Source organism: Parasteatoda tepidariorum, chromosome 4 (genome assembly GCF_982258835.1).
Source record: "Parasteatoda tepidariorum strain Cologne lab strain chromosome 4, Ptep-v5.0, whole genome shotgun sequence".
Taxonomy (NCBI): domain Eukaryota; kingdom Metazoa; phylum Arthropoda; class Arachnida; order Araneae; family Theridiidae; genus Parasteatoda; species Parasteatoda tepidariorum.
In genome coordinates, this window is record NC_141758.1 from 44,780,293 (window position 1) to 44,799,170 (window position 18,878).

The 18,878-nt window shown below is 30.9% G+C and overlaps 1 protein-coding gene across 1 annotated transcript; it reads left to right on the forward strand.

Annotated features, from left to right (window-relative positions):
• The first annotated feature begins 747 nt into the window (after positions 1–747).
• Positions 748–18,846, forward strand: LOC107438707 (vitamin D 25-hydroxylase). The gene is made up of 8 exons (XM_016051038.3): positions 748–1,053; positions 4,658–4,779; positions 6,439–6,545; positions 8,597–8,904; positions 10,976–11,091; positions 12,161–12,416; positions 14,749–14,939; positions 18,587–18,846. Exons 1-8 carry the CDS (start codon positions 812–814, stop codon positions 18,763–18,765), a joined length of 1,521 nt encoding a protein of 506 aa, XP_015906524.2. The 5' UTR covers positions 748–811; the 3' UTR covers positions 18,766–18,846.
• Positions 18,847–18,878: the final 32 nt, after the last annotated feature.

Below are 18,878 nucleotides of genomic sequence, written 5' to 3' on the forward strand. Positions count from 1 at the left end.
TTCGTGCTGCCACGCTACCCCTCGCAATGTGAGGGAATTGCAGGACCAGTTGGTGAGCGCTTGGTACCAGATACCTCAGACTACCTATCAGCACCTTGTGGAATCAATGCCACGGCGGGTGCTATCAGTTTTGAGGGCTAAAGGTGGTCCTACATGTTATTAGCAGGGTGGTCATAATGTAATGGCTCTTCGGTGTATATATAAATACATAACATATATATATACCTACTGTGAAACAAATGAAAAATAAAACCCCCAACGAAGTGGATGAGTTAATTCTCGATTTTTCTCTTCTGTAAAACTAAGGATGATAAATTTTCCTATGCTCGGGTTGTTAAAGAGTTAACAATAGTGTTTGAAAGGAATAAATTGATACTAAGTTATTCATATCTATCTCATTGTTTCATTGATAATTCACGATATACGAACGATTGATTTTATTATCGGTGCGTAAATCAACACCGTGATTTTCATACAATTTTGGGGGTTCAAGAAGTCTATTTACACACCGAGACATATAGTAAATAACCCTAAAGATTTCCATCTAAATTAAAATTTGTACTTGAAATTATTTTCGCCTGCAGAAGTAGATTTAGCTGATTTAAAAACAGAAGACTTCATTTGTATTTATATGCATTTATGATACAATGAATTATGATTAGTTTTAACAAAAACAACTGATAACGATAAAATTGTCGATAAGATAAATAACTTTATAAAAGAAAATGGTAATATTTTACGAATCATATTTTTATACTAGAATTTAGTTGATTGCTTCCTGTGCGCCTTTTTGAAACGAAAAGAAGCAAAAATGGTTTTCGAGGGCTTGATGAAATTTACTGAGAAAGGAAATTTGACTTCTTTTCTATTATTCATTTTATTCATAGGTATTTCATGGACTTTGAGCTTGAACTTTATAAAATGGATTAAGCGTCGGAAAACTTTACCTCCGGGACCTATCGGGCTACCATGGGTGGGTTATTTGCCATTTTTAGGTTCAGAGCCCCACAAGACATTATGGGAGATGAAAGAAAAGTATGGAGATATAATTGGGTAAGATGGCAAAAAAATTTCTTTTTTTTCTCAGTATTACTTTTTATTTTGTTATGGATAAAAAATTGAAACTTTCTGAATCAATATGAATTACTACTTTAAATATTTTTCTTTTTTAATATCAACTCACTGAATTTCAATTTCAAGAAATTCCATGAAATTTCTCTACGTTCTGTTTGTACCCTAAATTAATTTGTTCCTTCGAAATAACATACGATGTAAAATATTCAGTAGAAAAGTACAGTGCAAAGATGTCAATGTTGTTTATTATTGAGTAAATATTATCCTATAAATTAAAGTAATTGCAGTGTAATCATTAATGTAAAAATATTTATATGTAATATTGAGTAAATACTATTCTATAAACTATTATAACTTACAGAAACTATAGTAATTACAAACTATGCCAATTATTGCTCTGGAACAAAACTCCTTGCCAGACATATTTTATGATTTGATCAATGTAAATGCATCATGAAAATTTACTAATAAATGAAATTACTATTAACTTTTTTAAATTGTAAAAAAAATACTATTAAATTTTTAAATTGTGATTATCATGAGAGATTATCATGTGAAAAATATATAATTTCAAACTTATCTTTTTACACCAAAATAAATATTGAATTTAAAAAATTTTTCTGCCGAAACTTCTGGTATATCTTTTTACGGTAACAAATGAAATATGAGAATTTGGAGATGTAGAAATGTAGTATTTTTAGGCAAGGTAGCTTTATATCAGACCACTTCGCATTTGTGCATGTGGAAGGGGTTGTGTTGTGGAACTCATGGTCAACCGAGAGGAGGTATAGTGCGGCTGTGAGGAGAACTCCTCCAGACTGAATGTCTGGGGCTGTCTGTTGCTATGGTAACAAGTGAGAGCACATTTCTAAAGGAGGTGGAATGGAGGAAAGAAGGTGTCGATTGGTTTACTCACGACGACCTACGCTAAGATTAAGATAAAACTATTCATCCCACACCCCTATTCAAAGTGACATTTCCTCGTAATCATAGTACCCGCCACGACGCGAGACGTGTGTCTGGAGGAGTTCTCCTGAAAGCCGTTCTATATCTATTGCTTTCATATTGATAGATATTGTTTTCGTGATATTTTGAAGGGTGGAACTAGATACTAGTTCAAAATATTTTTTTAAAAAATGCTTAAAAGTGTTCATTAAAAAAGCTGAAAATATTCTACGACTATGACTATATTATCGTTCTTAGAAATATACAATGTTTTTTTCTGAAAAACAAAGAAGAGTATTTTTCATTCGCAAATAGAAAACTCTATCTGTCTAAGGTATGGGTAGAACGGGATGGTTAGAAATTGTTATTTTTAAAACATATGTAACAAGTGGAAATGCAGCAAAAATTAATTGACTTTCAATTTAAAAAGGTGGAGTAGCAGTACTTTTAGTTCAAACTATGTTTAAGTTTAGAGAACACTTACCCCCCTTAGTTATCACTTTAAAAAAAAATCACAGCTGCTTCATAAGAAATATAAATAATGACTGTATTTTTAATGCGAAATTCGATTGTTAAACCTATTAAGCACAAAGAGAATTAATCTACAACAAGATAGCTAAGTAAATCAAGCCTTGAGCCATCAAAGGCTAATCAAACGGAGAACAAGCGAATTTAATCAATAAATATAAAGACAACAGAAGACTTCGTAGCAAGCATTACAGCAGGTAGTATATTACGTTACAACGTTTAAGATTATGTTATCATGCAACGTTTGGCATTGTTTTACTTTACATTTACAGTGGTCTTATTTTAATGTTTGATGATCTTATCTGCCTTAGATCAAATTCAATAAGCTTAATGCAAAGTTTGCTTAGACTTTTGCGCTGTTAACAAAGTTAAAAAGCTTTCAAGTCATATTATATTTTAAGTTTTCCATTTCTCCATGTTTCTCATATTAGTGGCCAACCAGTGTCAAATCCAATAAGCATCAAATAATAGAAAATTGTATTTGAAAGATTGCGTTAAGATATGTCTAATATTATTTATTTATACTCTATAGATAAACTTATGTTATATATATATATATGTAATAACAGGGCTACAACCCTGTTATCAGTGTTGTCTTTAGCTTGAAATAATGCTGTAGTAAGCCATCAGACGTTCTAAAGAGGTTTATTTAAATGTAGGCTGGTATTGATAACAGTTTACATCCACACTCCCTACGGGAGGGGAATGGACAAGACTTCTGACAATTCCGGAACAGCTTATCAGGATCAAATCATGATGAAAAGGACACGCAAAAACTAGTGTTCTTACGTTTTATGCCAACATAGATTTGAGGTAAAAAGGCACACTTCGTACATTCCTTGTAGCCTTACGCATTAAGGAAAATTATTTACTGCTTCCTTATATGGAAGTGAAAGAGGGAACGATTCTAAAAATAACTCTTCCTTTGAAATATAAATCTATTTATATTTCAATGGTATGTTTTCAGCCTTGAATTCCCAAAATAGAATCTCTCTACGCTTATTCTTTAACAAAGACATTTTATGAAAACGAAAGAGTTTTAATTCTTTTATTAATACAAAAGTATTTAATTTTTGTATTATATATATATATATATATATATATATATATATATATATATATATATATATATATATATATATATATATATATTAGAAAAATTGTATATATATATGATAAAAAAAAATTTCAATTATTCAATATTGTTAATTATACAGTCAAACCCCGCTATAGTGAATCTTCAAGGGACTGAAATTTCGGTTTACTATAACCGTTCCGCATACAACTTTGACTAATGGCTCCAAACTTCCCCCTTTTATAACATATTATTTAAATAAATGACTAATAAACTGAAATACAAAAATGACTGAAAAATACGCAGTGACAAAAATGTGTTCACTTTTATTTTTTATGACTTTTCGTCTTGCGTGTATTAATAAAAATTAGTAATTTTTTTTGTTGATGAGCAATCTTCAACATAAACTATGGAAGCACTTCTCGACTCCGATAATTTTTCTTGAATTTCTGTTATTCCGCTTTTTAAGCCTGTCTAACCCTACATTCGAGCACATAAAAGTAGTGTCACCAAATCGCTTAGCATATTCATCGAAGGTGACTTGATGCATTTGTCCAGTTATTGGAAGATTGCTGCTTCTTTGAATGCAGAACCAATTCAATAATGGTATTTAATAATGAAGCAAATAAGAAAAAATGCTTATTGCTACATTCCATGCTATAAATGATTTTAAAAATCGGTATGTGTATTTATTTTGAAGTAGAAATTTCGAAATAGTTTCGTAATAATGAAGAAAATAAATCAGTAGAAGTCAGAAAAAAGTTCACAGTATACAACTTCGTCTCTTTTTTTGGTTCACTATATTTTCAGAAAATAACATTATACGCGCGTAGCAATGCACGGGAGCGAACATTTCGTTCACTATATCCGGGAGTTCACTATAAATTGTGTTCACTATAACGGGGTTTGACTGTATTTGTTTATGAATTATTAATTGTAAGGCGAATTTGCATTCACATGTGTGGAAATTGAAATTTAGTGTTTCAATAGTTGGCCACTAGATTTCTATATTTTAAGACTTTTTATTGATTTTAGCTTGAAATTAGGTTCAAGGTTTACTGTTGTTTTAAATGAATATTCTGTGGCTAAGGAAGTCATAACCCATCTAGGAGCCTTAGACAGACCACCGGATCTTTTTAATCATATACCTCTTCTTGGTAAATAGCTATATGAAATACATTATATATATCTCATATCATATATTCCTATGAATTATTTTACTAATCATTACTATGATGTTTATGCTTGCTTAGTTTTCACTATAATGATATGATATTTTAGAGTACTATTATTCTAAAAGAGAACTCGGTAAAATTTATGTTTTACATTAAGTTTGAGAAAGAAAAAAATAGCGTAATTTATGCCTGATAAAGCATTTAAAAATATAGAAATGATAATGAAATTGCGATACGACGCAATACATATTCATTTTAGAAAATGCTGCAGATTTATTAAGTCAGAAACAATTAATTGTATGAATAATATCAAAAGAGTCGTTATTCTTTTTAATATAATTATCTATAAAAATGTAATAACTTTCACTTCTACGAAAAACATAGAAAAAAAAGTACAGGGACGTATACTCTTTTATGTGCCAGCAGAATGAACTTTCTGCTGTAAAATATTCGATAATAATTCCTTAATGTTAAATCCTTTAAAACTATTACAAATTCCATTTGGGTAATAAATTTATATAAAAATTTTAACTAATAATTTATAAAGTTTGATTTCATTATCAAATGAAGATACTTGAATTCAGAAAATCTATCTTCGCGAATATGCCGACCGACCTATGTAGGGGTTAGGGAACTGCCCTTACATCAGAAAGGTTCTGGATCCGAAGCCCGGTCAAGGCTTGGATGTTCTTACTTTCTCTGTACTACTGTCCTTACCGTGGGAGCAACGCTGGCCCACCTAATATGGTGCCAAAAAAGAGTGGCCAACAAATCTGCCCTTCAGGTGCCTGTATGACCTGATCATTATCCAGGTGGGCATTGGAAATTTTTTTTCCCGCGAATATTAAAAAAACTATACATTTATGAATACCTTGTTTATATTTAATGTGACGAATGGTTTCATGCATAATGCATGATGAAAGAATTTTGTTATTCAACCACAATTTTTCTAAAATTTTGATATAAACTAACGCATGATGAAAAAATTTCGTTATATAAGCGTGAATATGACGAAAAGTATTAATACATAATGCATAAGGAAAGAATTTTGTTATTCAAGCATGACTAGTGGCAAGTATTGGGATAGCTTAGAAGCAGAGTTCACTATTTCACCGTAGGGAAAGTTGAAGAGCGCGAAATATGAGTGTATTTCTTTTAACAAAGACTCCAAACTGGCACAACATTTCGATTCTTTGGTTTACTGCGATAGAAATCTCGTTAAATAAGTTAGATTTTATTAATTTTTTTTTCTCTCCAATACGCCAAATAAGGTGTCATTAATTCTAAGAGTCAGAATTTTCAGAAGTCGATTCCCCTTTTCCCCTATTCTCCATTTTTCTTTCTTTTCGACTTTCTTTACCTTCTTCCCCCGAATCGTTGAAATAAACTCTACCGGTACGCTTAACTCTTGATTTTTTACTCGCCTCCTCCTGATGATGCACCTATGCTTACCACTTTTCTTAAACAGAGGAAAAAAACAAACAAACAACAATCCTGCTTATTTGAGTTCTTTTTTAAACTTAATACTTTAAATTTTAATTTTTGCATGCTGTTAGTTTATTTATGGATCATGCTATAGTTCATTTTTTAGATGTGCAACTTTTATATTATGTAGAAGATGTACACAAGCGCTCTTTACAGGTTTTGGGGATGCAAACGGTGAAAAATGGATCGAACAAAGAAGATTTTGCTTATCCGTTAGTCGTGATCTTGGACTAGGAAGAAGTTCTTGGGAAGATCTTGTTATGGTAAGTTCCATCGCTATAAAGATTAAGCTGTTTTTAGCAAACCAAAATAAATTATCACTAACATAACAATTAGAGTGGCGATAAGAAAAGAAACCAAAAAATTAATTATCTAAATTTTTTTTTGACGGCTGCTAACAAAAATACAAAATTCAAAAGTATAGCACATCTTTCAAAGTACAATAAAAAAGTTTATGTTATTTTAATGCATGTCATGAAAATTTTGTGAAATTTTCGGTGCAACAAAAGATGACTTTCTTAAACAATTTAATATTATAGTTTTTTTTTCGTAACCCTGTAGTCTTGGTAACCAGTAAATTGGTGCGAAGTAAATTGGTATCATGAAGTAATTTCAAGAGAGTCGCATAGCGATTTTGAGTACTGGTTAGCTTCATTGAGTAGGGGAGGGGGTGGAGTAGATTGATTGATTGATTGATGAGAGATTTCTTTATTTAATTAATTATCGAATTCGAGACAATTGTCTGAATAATTTTCTTTAGTTGTTCTAACTACTAAATTTGAACAATCAAGGTTAGCCGAATTTTTACGGGGAGTCGGTAGGACAGATACCAATACGGCTAAATCCTACTCTTTTCGATGTACCTTTTCTCAGTATCTAAACAAGATATTTCTTCAGTTGTTTCTCACGGTGTATTTACGTGTACATGTTTACACAACGATAACTGTTAATGCATATCTTTGGCAGAATTGCAAAAAATTATGAACTGAAAAGTTTTAATTGTTTAAAAAGTTTCATCATTTTTAAACAAAAATCGTTCATAATTAAAAAAGTATTTCTGTTAACACTGAAACATTTACACAGCATACAACTAATATTATCTCAAATATCCCCCAAAATTTTCAAAGCTATATCATAGTTAGTATCTCAGAAAAGATACATCGAAAAAGGTCAGTTTTGATATATGCTCTATCGTCTCCCCTTAAAAGAATTGATATGAACAAAATAAACGAAAAAAAAATCCTATAAAAAAGGACATTACAGTTACTTAAGGCCACTGCTTGATGAAGTTATACTTGTGTGCATTTTTGCCTGTGGTTCGAGGCACTACACGTATGCATATAATTTGGCAAGTGACATAATATTGTTTCATTTTATTTGAGCTCTTTTTCCTTTTAAATGATTTGAGCCTGGAAGTTGAAGCAAGACCTCCAAGATTTTCTGTTCGTTAAAATAAGAAAGAAAACCTAATAAACGAATACTTCTGTTATTACTTAGCATTAAAAAGATTTCAAACTTTTCACGCTCAGGCAACATCTTGCTTCAGCTTGATAGGATCAGTGCTGAACGTGCTTGAAGTTTGCGCTGTGTTGGCGTAGTTAAGTAGAAGGACGAATTTAAAAATATGGAGAGGTGATAAATCTTTTTTGCATTAATAAGTTAAGAAAGACAGACTAATAAACGAATGTTTTTGACATTTATTAAGCATTAGCGATATTTCGCGCTTCTTTTGTTAAGTGAACATCTTTCTTCAGCTTTAAAAGATCAGCAAGTTTAAAATAGTCACTTGCAACTTACAGTTTGCACTGTTTTGATACAATTAAATAGATGGAAGAAGTTAATCAGATTGGGAGATGAAAAAATCTTTCATGTATTATCCCCTAATATATCCCTTGAGGACGGGATAGCCTGGTTAGTAGGGCGTTGAGCCCATGTCGAAGGGGTCGCGAGTTCGATCTCCGAAGACTCCCCTTGTCATAAATGGTGATTGGTGCTCGTTAAATCTGTCAGGGTCACAAAGTCCAAAATTTTCCCATAGCAAATCATATCTCTGGGAGAACTGAATCGGAGATTGATAGTTCTCTGGTTCAGTTCAAAATTACGATTTGTGGATGAATAAATGGATGTATGAATGGGTGCATCCTATAAATGGGTTGTGACGTGTGTGTGGCCGAAGTCGTATTCTTGGCCATAGGTGGCTCTGCTGAAAAACCAGAAGCGCACCTTCTGCCTTAAATACTGCTTGGTCTCACAAAGCAGGCTTGATGGATTGACAAGTGGTAATAGAAACAAAAAATATATCCTTTACTTTCAGGAAGAAGTACATAGTTTTGCTGATGAGATTCAAAACTCAGGAGGGCGCCCAGTGATTATATCTGAAACATTGGCGCACTCTGTGACATCAAACATAATCTCTCTTCTCATTGGTCGCAAGCTTAACAAGAAAGATGAAGCAAATAAAATCCAACTATCTTTAGACTTCGCTGATGTTGCCTTCACCTACATGGGACCATCTGATCCAGCTACAGTAATGCCAGGTTTGCGAAAGTTGCTAGAAGTATCCAAGATATCTGGATATAGCAGAGCGGCAAAAATTATAAAAACATTTGGAAAATTTATTAAGTAAGATTTGATTTTAAGTTATATTTTTGAATCTGATTTATAAATTGGTAGATTATATTGGGGGATGCATTTTTTGTTGCATTCATACCAAAACTTGCTCTTAGTGATTTCAATTCTGAAATTTATTTTGTTCGGAAAGCTTCAGATTTTATTTCAAAATGAGATTTTTCAATTAATTTTTTTTCTAATTGTAAAAGCTTATAAAAAACGTATAGGTTTACATACAGACATATAAACTGGTTGCTTCCATAAAAATAACATCAAGGAAAAAAAATAATGCTCTAACGAATCGCTTCATAAGTTGAATGTATTATTGCCATATTCCTACCACTCCCTACGTTGCAGGGGAGTTTCTTTCTCGTACAGGGACTATCTGAAGCGACTACTATAATGCCAGGTTTGAAAAAGTTGTTCGAAACATTCAAGATATTTGGATATAGCAGTGTGTTGTATATAGCGGTTTATAACCGCTGGTGGTTTGGGTGTTTAACTTAACCTTACGTTTGTTGCGCAAAAAATATGAAACTTCAGAAATTTAAATAACGCATAAGTATAGAAAAATGTACAGGGAGTAGAATGGAAAAAAATTTAAAATTCGATAATTTTTTATTTATGTTTAATCGATAATTTGTTACGGACTACTAATTAAAATTTTTTAAAAAGTCATTAATTTTTTGAAAAAAAATCACCAATTTGGCGACATTTTTGCACCTTGAAGAAAATTATCAAAAATCACTGCCTTATTCTCAGTTTTTGAAAATATTTATGAGGTCTAATATTTATGAGGATAAATATTTATGTTCATTGGAGTAAGTTTTGAAATATTAAAAAATAGAACCACAAAAGCTTTTGATTTCCACATAACTGGGGCTTTTCCCCATATTTTGTGACCTTTTCTGGATAAATACAGACACAGCTAGCTTTAAATAGGCTAAACTTGTCTAACTGTCATTAGTATCTGTTTCAAACGCACAGCAATTATGGAAATAACATATTATTCGTGAAAAAAGTATCATTTCATACGACGACAAAACCTTCAAAAAACAAGCATAACTGTTAACTTCTAGGAAAAAAAAAACCATACGGGCCGCTCTACAGGCCGCAGGATTATAGCTTCAAAGTCGAAACTTGGTACGTTAAAAAGACCATATTTATTTATTAATTTAACATTACTTTTCTTTAAAATTCAAATTTATTAAAAAAAGTTAATGCAATTTTAAGTACTAATAGCTTTTTTTTTTGCTTTATTTATATTTTGCTTTGCAGCACAAAATCTATTAGACTTAGAAGTGAAAAAGTACGAGGGTTACAACGGCATAAAGTAGAATTTCAATTAGTTAAGTTACTAATTGTTAATACTACGTTTTGCCCATTGAACTGAAAAACCATTTTTATTTGTGAACTTAATGCAAACTTTCTTTCGAAATTTCAATTTGATTAAAAGTTTACGCAAGTTTACGAGTTTTTCGTGTTTTTTAACTTTTTTGCTTTAAATATAGACTTTTTGCGCATTATTGCAGAAAATTTATTTTTTTCTTAACGTGATCTTGGGTTCAAGAAGAAGTCAAATTGGTAATGAACGAGATAGTGCTTGTTGTCAGATATAAATCTTATCATTTATAATGAATTTTTTAGGAAGAAAATAAGCAAACAAAGAGCAATAAAAACTACTCCTGATTTAAATTGATCAAGTCAATTATTACAATTATTTTTTTGGGTCATACAATCTGCATTCTTTAGGTTGAACTTTTTTTTAAAAATTTAAATGCTTTATTTTTCATATCCAAACACTCGTCCATTTCGTTATGATTAGAATGTTAACAAATTGTTCTTACAAAGATACAATAATTTTATATTTTGAAAGCAAAATATTCTGTATTCTCGTACGTTTAAGGGAAAAAAAAAAACTACGGTGATGAAAATCAATTACGAGGGTTGGCGAACGGAGCCTTTTAGTCTTTTCTTATTTTTCTCAACTCGAAACTTTATTTCTGCATTTCTCCGTAGAACTTTCATTGACATTACTGAGCGACTTTTTAAATATTGTGTTAAATAAGTTTAATTGTTCCAGGGAAGAAGTATATCGTCATAAGAAATCTGAAGATCGGGATGATTTCATAAACTCCTATCTTAGTAAATTGAAGAAACTAGATAGCAAAGAGAGTAATACTCAACATTACTTTTCAGGTAAAGAATATATGTATGAATATATATATATATATATATATATATATATATATATATATATATATATATATATATATATATATATATATATATATATATATATATATATATATATATATATATATATATATATATATATATATATATATATATATATATATATATATATATATATATATATATATATATATATATATATATATATATATATATATATATATATATATATATATATATATATATATATATATATATATATATATATATCAGTTTAGAGTAGAAACATTGATGGAATGGCAAAGAAGTTAAGATAAAATCTATACAGTTCTAAATGTATTACTAAAGAATGACAAAAGGCAATTGCTGTTAGATTTTTGGACATTTTTAAAACTCAAACAATCCTTTTATTTCCATAATATCGTAAAACATGGGAAGAAAAAAATACTTAGAAATAATATTGCAATTAAAATATTTGTATCAAATTTTTGAACGGTAACTTATGAAACAATTGTAGAATAAATTGTAAACTATTTCACATAAAATCAGAGTACTTTTCTGAATGAAATTAGTAAATATTTACTCTTATACTCCAAGAGATCTATGATACCAGCAATCAATGTTTTAATGATTAAGTTATCTGAATTAGCTTGAGGAATTTGGAGTCTTATTGCTATATAAGTGGTTATAATTTTTTTCCACATAGAAACACAATGAGGAAACAATCATAGAACATATTTGTTTAATTAATTTAACATTATAATTCTTTTTACCTGTAAGATAATGAAAAATTTAAATCAAAATATTAAATTGCTATTTAAATTTGTTTCGTCTTAAAGACTTTTTTTTAAACTTTCAATTAAGTGATTATAAGAAACTTAATTTAAATTTTAACGTATATTCTATGTCCTCTTTTCAATGTAATATGCGAGTATCATTTTAATTCAATATTTCCAAATAGTTGTTTGTGATTAACAATAATACTTAACATCTTATACTTAACAATAACACGGTAATAAATAAATGATAAACATAATAATGGGACTCAATAATAATGACAATAATCTTCTAGAAAAAATGCTGGAAGGAAATGTGACAGTTCTTTTCCTGGGGGCTAGTGACACCATTACAAGTTCACTGGGTTGGCTTTTCAGACTAATGGCTGACTATAAAGATATTCAAGATAAAGTTTATAAAGAAATCATGGATGTTATTGGCAAAGATGGTGCTGTTAAGTATGAAGAGAGAGACAAAATTCCTTACACCTTTGCAGTGCTAATGGAGTCGCAGCGTTTCTCAAGCATCGTGCCCCTGAGTACAACTAGAAAGTAAGAAATATGTACAAGTGGCTTAGAAATTCACTAACTTTTTGCTGACCCGACTCAAAATTTTTGATGGTTCTCTATTGATGGACCAACTTAACCTTGATGGTAACCGTCAATAATTCCATCACGAACCAATATATGTTTTGATTGTAACTAATACACTGAAGAGCCAAAAAAACTGGTACAGACATGAGTATGTAAATAATGGGGGTAAGGAGCCAATCAAAGTATAGCGCTGCGATCGGCAACGCGTTTAGAAGACAACGAGTGTCTAGCACAGTTCTTAGATCTGTTACTGCTGCTACAATGCCAGGTTATACAGATTTAAGTGAGTTTGAACGTGGTGTTATAGTCGGCGCATCTCCGAGATAACAATGAAATTTGGATTTTCACGTACGACCATTTCACGAGTATACCGTGAGTATCGGAAATCCATCAAAATACCCAGACATGAACATTATTGAACATATTTGGGATGCCTTGCAACGTGATGTTCAGAAGATATCCCCACCCCCTCTTACTCCCACTGGTTTATGGACAGCCCTGCAGGATTCATGGTGTCAATTATCTCCAGCACTACTTCACACATTGATCGAATCCATGCCACGTCGTGTTGCGGCACTTCTGCGTGCTCGCGGGGGCCCTACACGATATTAGGCAGGTATACCAGTTTTTTTTGGCTCTTCAGTGTATAAGCCCAACATAACAATTGCCCCTTTTTTACAGTTACCCCGTTCTCGATCTTGACCGCATTACATGCAAATTATATGCATAATTTTTCATGTAATTGATTACTGTAATCAATATTGTAATCACGATTACAGCTGTAATCTAAATTTTTGAAAGTTGTAATCACGATTACAGCTGTAATTAAATTTTTGAAAGTTGTAATCATTATTACAAGTAGTTGATTACTGTAATTGTAGCTGCCTCACCGTGGCGAGGGGGTGCCACTGGGCGGAATGGGCGAAGTACGTCGGGAGCTTAGCTCCTGGTAGGGCCACCCTAGGCGTGAAGGCCATTCCATTATGCCCAGCTAATGCTAGCAGGTGAAACTATGGAGCTAAATCAGTCTTCTACCTTTGGTGCTCCAGGTCATTTTCGGCCAACAGAAGCTGTAACACTTTCCCCTGTTCCTGGAAGTGCCTTGCTTTTTGAGGGACCTAGAAGCCAGCAGACTTGTTTGTCTCGCTTTGCAAGTGGTCACTTGAGGTGTCTCTCGTATGTTCAGGGGCAAAAGACTTTTGGACTTTGCACTAAATGTAGGACTGCTCAGGCTTCGCCCGAGCATTTTCTAAACTGTATCGATTTTAAGATCGACGAGGTTTTTTCAAAACCTCATCTATTTTTAGACTTCCTGAACATTTTTGGACTTATGGAATTGGTCTAATTGGGATGGACCTCTTGGGGATTAGAAACAACAACACTGTAATTGTTTGTTGTAATCACGATTACAGTTGTAAACAAAATTAAGTTATCTTGAAATCATGATTACAAGTACTTGATTACTGTAATCAAAAAATGTCATCGATTACATTTTTGTCCTACTCTTCCTCTGGAACGGACATAATAATGGTTTAAACTGTGTTATTTTAATTTTAAACATCCTTACAGACATTTCCAAACATCCCATCAATAAAAAATAGAGTTGCCTTTTGTCTTTATCAGCAAGCAACTCAATGGCAATATTGTTAGCTTAGGTTTTGAATGAAATTACAAAATATTAACACATCAATAATATCTTTGAACGAAGCAATACATTTATTTATTATCTTAAAAGAGATTTATAAATGTTTTTAAAAATCATTGGCGTCTAATAAGCCTTGAAGATTGATTAAAATTAATTTTTAAACATGCTCTTGATTATAATATTATTCAATGGAATTAAAGCATATTTTTTCTAATATTCATTAAAATTTACGTATATTTAATAATGTTCATTAGAATTTGCATATTAATTTTTCATGTTTATTAAAATGCACATATATTTTCTCTAAAACTAATTAGAATGCACATTTATTTTTATAATATTCATTTGAATTTACATATAATATAATATTCAAATATATAATGTTCCTTATAAAATATTCAAATATTTTTTTAGTAATATTCATTAGAGTTTATATATATTTTTTCTAAATTTAATTAGAATTTATATATATTTTTCATAACATCCATTTGAATTTACGGATATATTTTCTAAAAATTCCTTAAAATTTACATGTATTTCTCATAATATTCATGTGAATTTACGTGTATTTTTCTGAAATTCATTAGAATTTACATATTTTTTCTAAATATTCATTAGAATTTACATATTTTTTTTCTTAATTAGAGCTAATCAAGATATTCCAATTCGAGATTACATTATCCCGAAAGGTGCAGAAATAACAATGAATCTGTGGGGTCTGCATCATGATCCAAAATATTGGAACGAGGTAGACAAATTTATTCCTGAACGATTTTTATCGAATGATGGAACAAAATTGATAAAACAGCCTGAAAGTTTCGCTCCTTTTTCATATGGTTTGTGGTTTATGAGTTTTGATTTATAATGTTTTTCTTAAACTTTCATTTTTCATGTGAAAATACTTTCCCTGAACAACAAGTGATTTTAAACACGTTATGCTCTTTTTTGCATTAATATATGAACTTAAATAATTGAAATAGAGTTGAATAATTGAGATGAATAGGTCCTCTTACAGTATACTTGCACATCTTTTTTACTTGAAACTAAAATAATAGTTTTTACCAGGTCTCGAAAAAATTAAGAAATTTTACCCGTCCCCGAGGACGGCTTGTTCAACAATGTACCCGTCCTCCTTTGAAACTAACCCGTTGCTTCTAAATAAATAAAAATATGATTCTCTTATTTATTACAAACATTTATATAAATTATCTGGATCTTATCCGATAGTCGTAGTGCCATACAGCACTTAAGTAACTGGAATAAGGCTGGCGACAAGACATCTGTCTCTATACTTAATAAAATTAAACAACTCTCTCATCGGCGTAAAATCTTCATTCAATGGATTCCCTCTCACATAGGCCTCTTTGGTAATGAAAATGCTGATCTTTTGGCCAAGCAGGGAGCTTCTGATAGCACAATTTCAAGTCGACCTTTGACCTTCTCTGAGATTTGTTCCAAGATCAGAACCACTAACCAACAACTATGGAACATCCCTCCGGCCCACTCTTTGGTATAATGGACAGACTCCTGGTGGGGCACTTACCATGGGGGCTGATAGAGCCATACAGTCCACTATAAGTAGGCTCATAAGTGGACACATCAGGTGTCTCTCTTTTGAGCTTGGGCGAAAGACCTATTCAACGTGCGCGAAGTGTAACTCTGCACAGGCTTCTCCCGATCATATTTTACACTGTCTTAGTCTGGAAGAGAAAGACCTCTACTCTGGTCCCTTACTTGTATTTGATTTCCTGAAGACTTTCGAGCTCATTGACTTGGTCTAGCCTGCGGCTGACCAAGAGGAATAAGTCAACAACAACAACAACAAATATAAATTGCACAATGAATTAGTAGTTACTAGGATTATATTAAACAGTAATAAAGGAAATACTAGGTTACTGATAGTAACCCTAAAACTGAAACTGAAGGGGGTTTTCCATTTAGGCCTATGCTCATAATTGCGTTTAACGCTTCTTGTTTAAGACCAGTACGTAATGGGCTCTTTCGTAAGTTCATTGCTGAAAAGCCTCTTTCAATCTTTGCAGTACTCGCAGAAAGAGAAAACATCAATTCCACCATGCGCAGTATGTTGCTGTATTTCTGGATTAGAGGGTCATTTTAGAAGTGAGGCGCTAGACTCTTGTAAGATAACAAAAATTGAAAATTTATCACGAACAATAACAGGAAATGGCCGTCCTCGCGGAAGTCGGATTTGAGAAATTCCTTATCCGCGGGGAATTATCGACCGCCGTGGACGGGCGGTTTTTCGTCTAGCCCTCGATTTTACACACACACACACACACACACACACACCAGGGAATCAAAACACCAGGGAATCAAAACAGTTGGGTCTAATATAAGGAACTGTAGATAAGGTGACTCATATAAGGGGCACAGATTAATAAAACTAATGTGAAGAATTCAAATTAATCGTACTTATATTGAGGAACTAGAAATATATAGAGCTAATAATTTGTGGGATTCAAGTGAAGTTGTTATTATGTGCTATTCAAAATAACGGAGAGACAGTGAAAGATTTAAAAAAACACTGAGTATTTGTGTTAATTTTGAAATATGCTTCTGTCAAGCCAGCTCCTGTCCTCATCTTTTGTTCACAGGAACTGGAGTTGACTTCTCCTTTGGTCTTCAGAACCTGATTAGACCTGGCTTTTCGCCTGGTCTATCTATCTGCTTATGCTTATAGCAATGATTCTCAACCACTGTGCCGCCAAATTCTTAAAATGTGCCGCCAAATATTAGAAACGAGGCAATAAAAATTATAATACTTTTTTTTATTACGAGTTAAGTTTAAATTAAAGAAAAGTGTATATATATATATATATATATATATATATATATATATATATATATATATATATATATATATATATATATATATATATATATATATATATATATATATATATATATATATATATATATATATATATATATATATATATATATATATATATATATATATATATATATATATATATATATATATATATATAATATTATATATAATATTATATATATATATATATATATATATATATATATATATATATATATATATATATATATATATATATATATATATATATATATATATATATATATATATATATATATATATATATATATATATATATATATATATATTTATATATATATATATATATATATATATATATATATATATATATATATATATATATATATATATATATATAATATTATATATATACAGGGTTATTCATAATTCCCTCCGGGCAGGAACTGGACAATCGCATTTATGTATGCCGTGTGACCAAGAGTTCACACATAGAACACCTGTAATGTATGTAAGTAAAACTTGAATAGTTTCAGAATAATTTCATATGTTTCTTTTTTTTCATATTCGTCTTCTTTTTTTTTACTATAACGCTTCGAAACCCCTGAGGGAATTATGAATAACCCTGTATATATATACATTTTGTAATTTTTCCACGCTTTAACCGCGTGAACATCTTTGTCGCTTAGTCGGTGATTGTCTTGTCTCTGACAATCTTAAAATAAGAAGGAAGTGTTTAAATAGTCTTTGACAATTTTAAAAAATGTTGAAATAAGTAGGAAATTTAAGGATTATTAAAATTATTAATCAACAAAGGAAAGCAAGCTAAATATTAACTTTCAAATGGAAATAAAAGCTAATCATTAAAGTAAGCTGTGCAATTAATAGTTATAAAAACAAATTAACAAAGGATGACTAACAGAAAAATAAGCTAACAATTAATAATCACCAAAAATACTAGTTAACAAGAAATCACAAAAACATAACAGTTAATAGCTATAGAAAACAAGCTAACAATTAATAACTATAAAAAAATGAATAACTCTAACTAACTAGTAAAAAATTAGTCGAAAGAAATAATTAATCCCCTGATAAACGTGCTTTTGCAGTACACATTATTTTATTTCACATTCAAAATTATTATCACAAACTATTTAACGCAGTGTATTATGGGTAAGTAAACAACTTTTAAACTAATTTTTTTCACTGTGTGCCGTCAAATTTCGAAATCGTCAAAAGTTTGCCGCCCCAGAAAAAAGGTTGAGAATCACTGGCTTATAGCTTTAAAAAGATACACGAATCTTTCAAAAGATGCGTATAGAAACTGAGTTGTTCTAAAAGTGTGATTTTCATTTTATTTTTGCATTGTAATCAAATTTCAAAAACAGTATAATGACTAGAGGCTTTTGCACTCCACTGTTTTTGCTAATTGCAATATAGAGTATGTGAAATTATTAGCTCTATATTTTTAGTATGATATATGAGTCAGAATAATTTGATTCCTTCGTATTAGATTTATTAATTTATGTCCCTTAAATTAGCCGCCCTATCCCGAATCCCTTATATTAGAACCAATTGTTTTGTCAATCTGAGACTAACCCCGAGTCCCAAACATCAAACAATATTAACCTGCATTCAATATTTTAACAGGAAGACGAATGTGCCCGGGTGAAACAGTAGCCTGGATGGAAATATTGTCCTATTTTAGTCATATAGTGAGAAATTATGAAATATCTTTCCCGCCAGGAGTTAAGCCTGACTATAGGATCATGACTGGCCTAGTTCAACGATTAGTTCCTCAGCCAATGTGTTTCAAAGAAAGAAGCTAAAACAAAATATTGAATTGCAACATCTTATTTTTAGATTCAACTGATTGTCTATAATAATAAAATGAAGAGTTTGTGTGCGTCTGTCTCGATTATAAATCTAGAATCATTTATGA

Coding starts and splice junctions, on each gene's coding strand:
- LOC107438707 (XM_016051038.3), top strand. CDS start 812: ATGGTTTTCGAGGGCTTGATGAAATTTACTGAGAAAGGAAATTTGACT. Junction 11,092..12,160: donor TACTCAACATTACTTTTCAG/GTAAAGAATATA, acceptor ATAATCTTCTAG/AAAAAATGCTGGAAGGAAAT. Junction 14,940..18,586: donor TTTCGCTCCTTTTTCATATG/GTTTGTGGTTTA, acceptor ATATTTTAACAG/GAAGACGAATGTGCCCGGGT.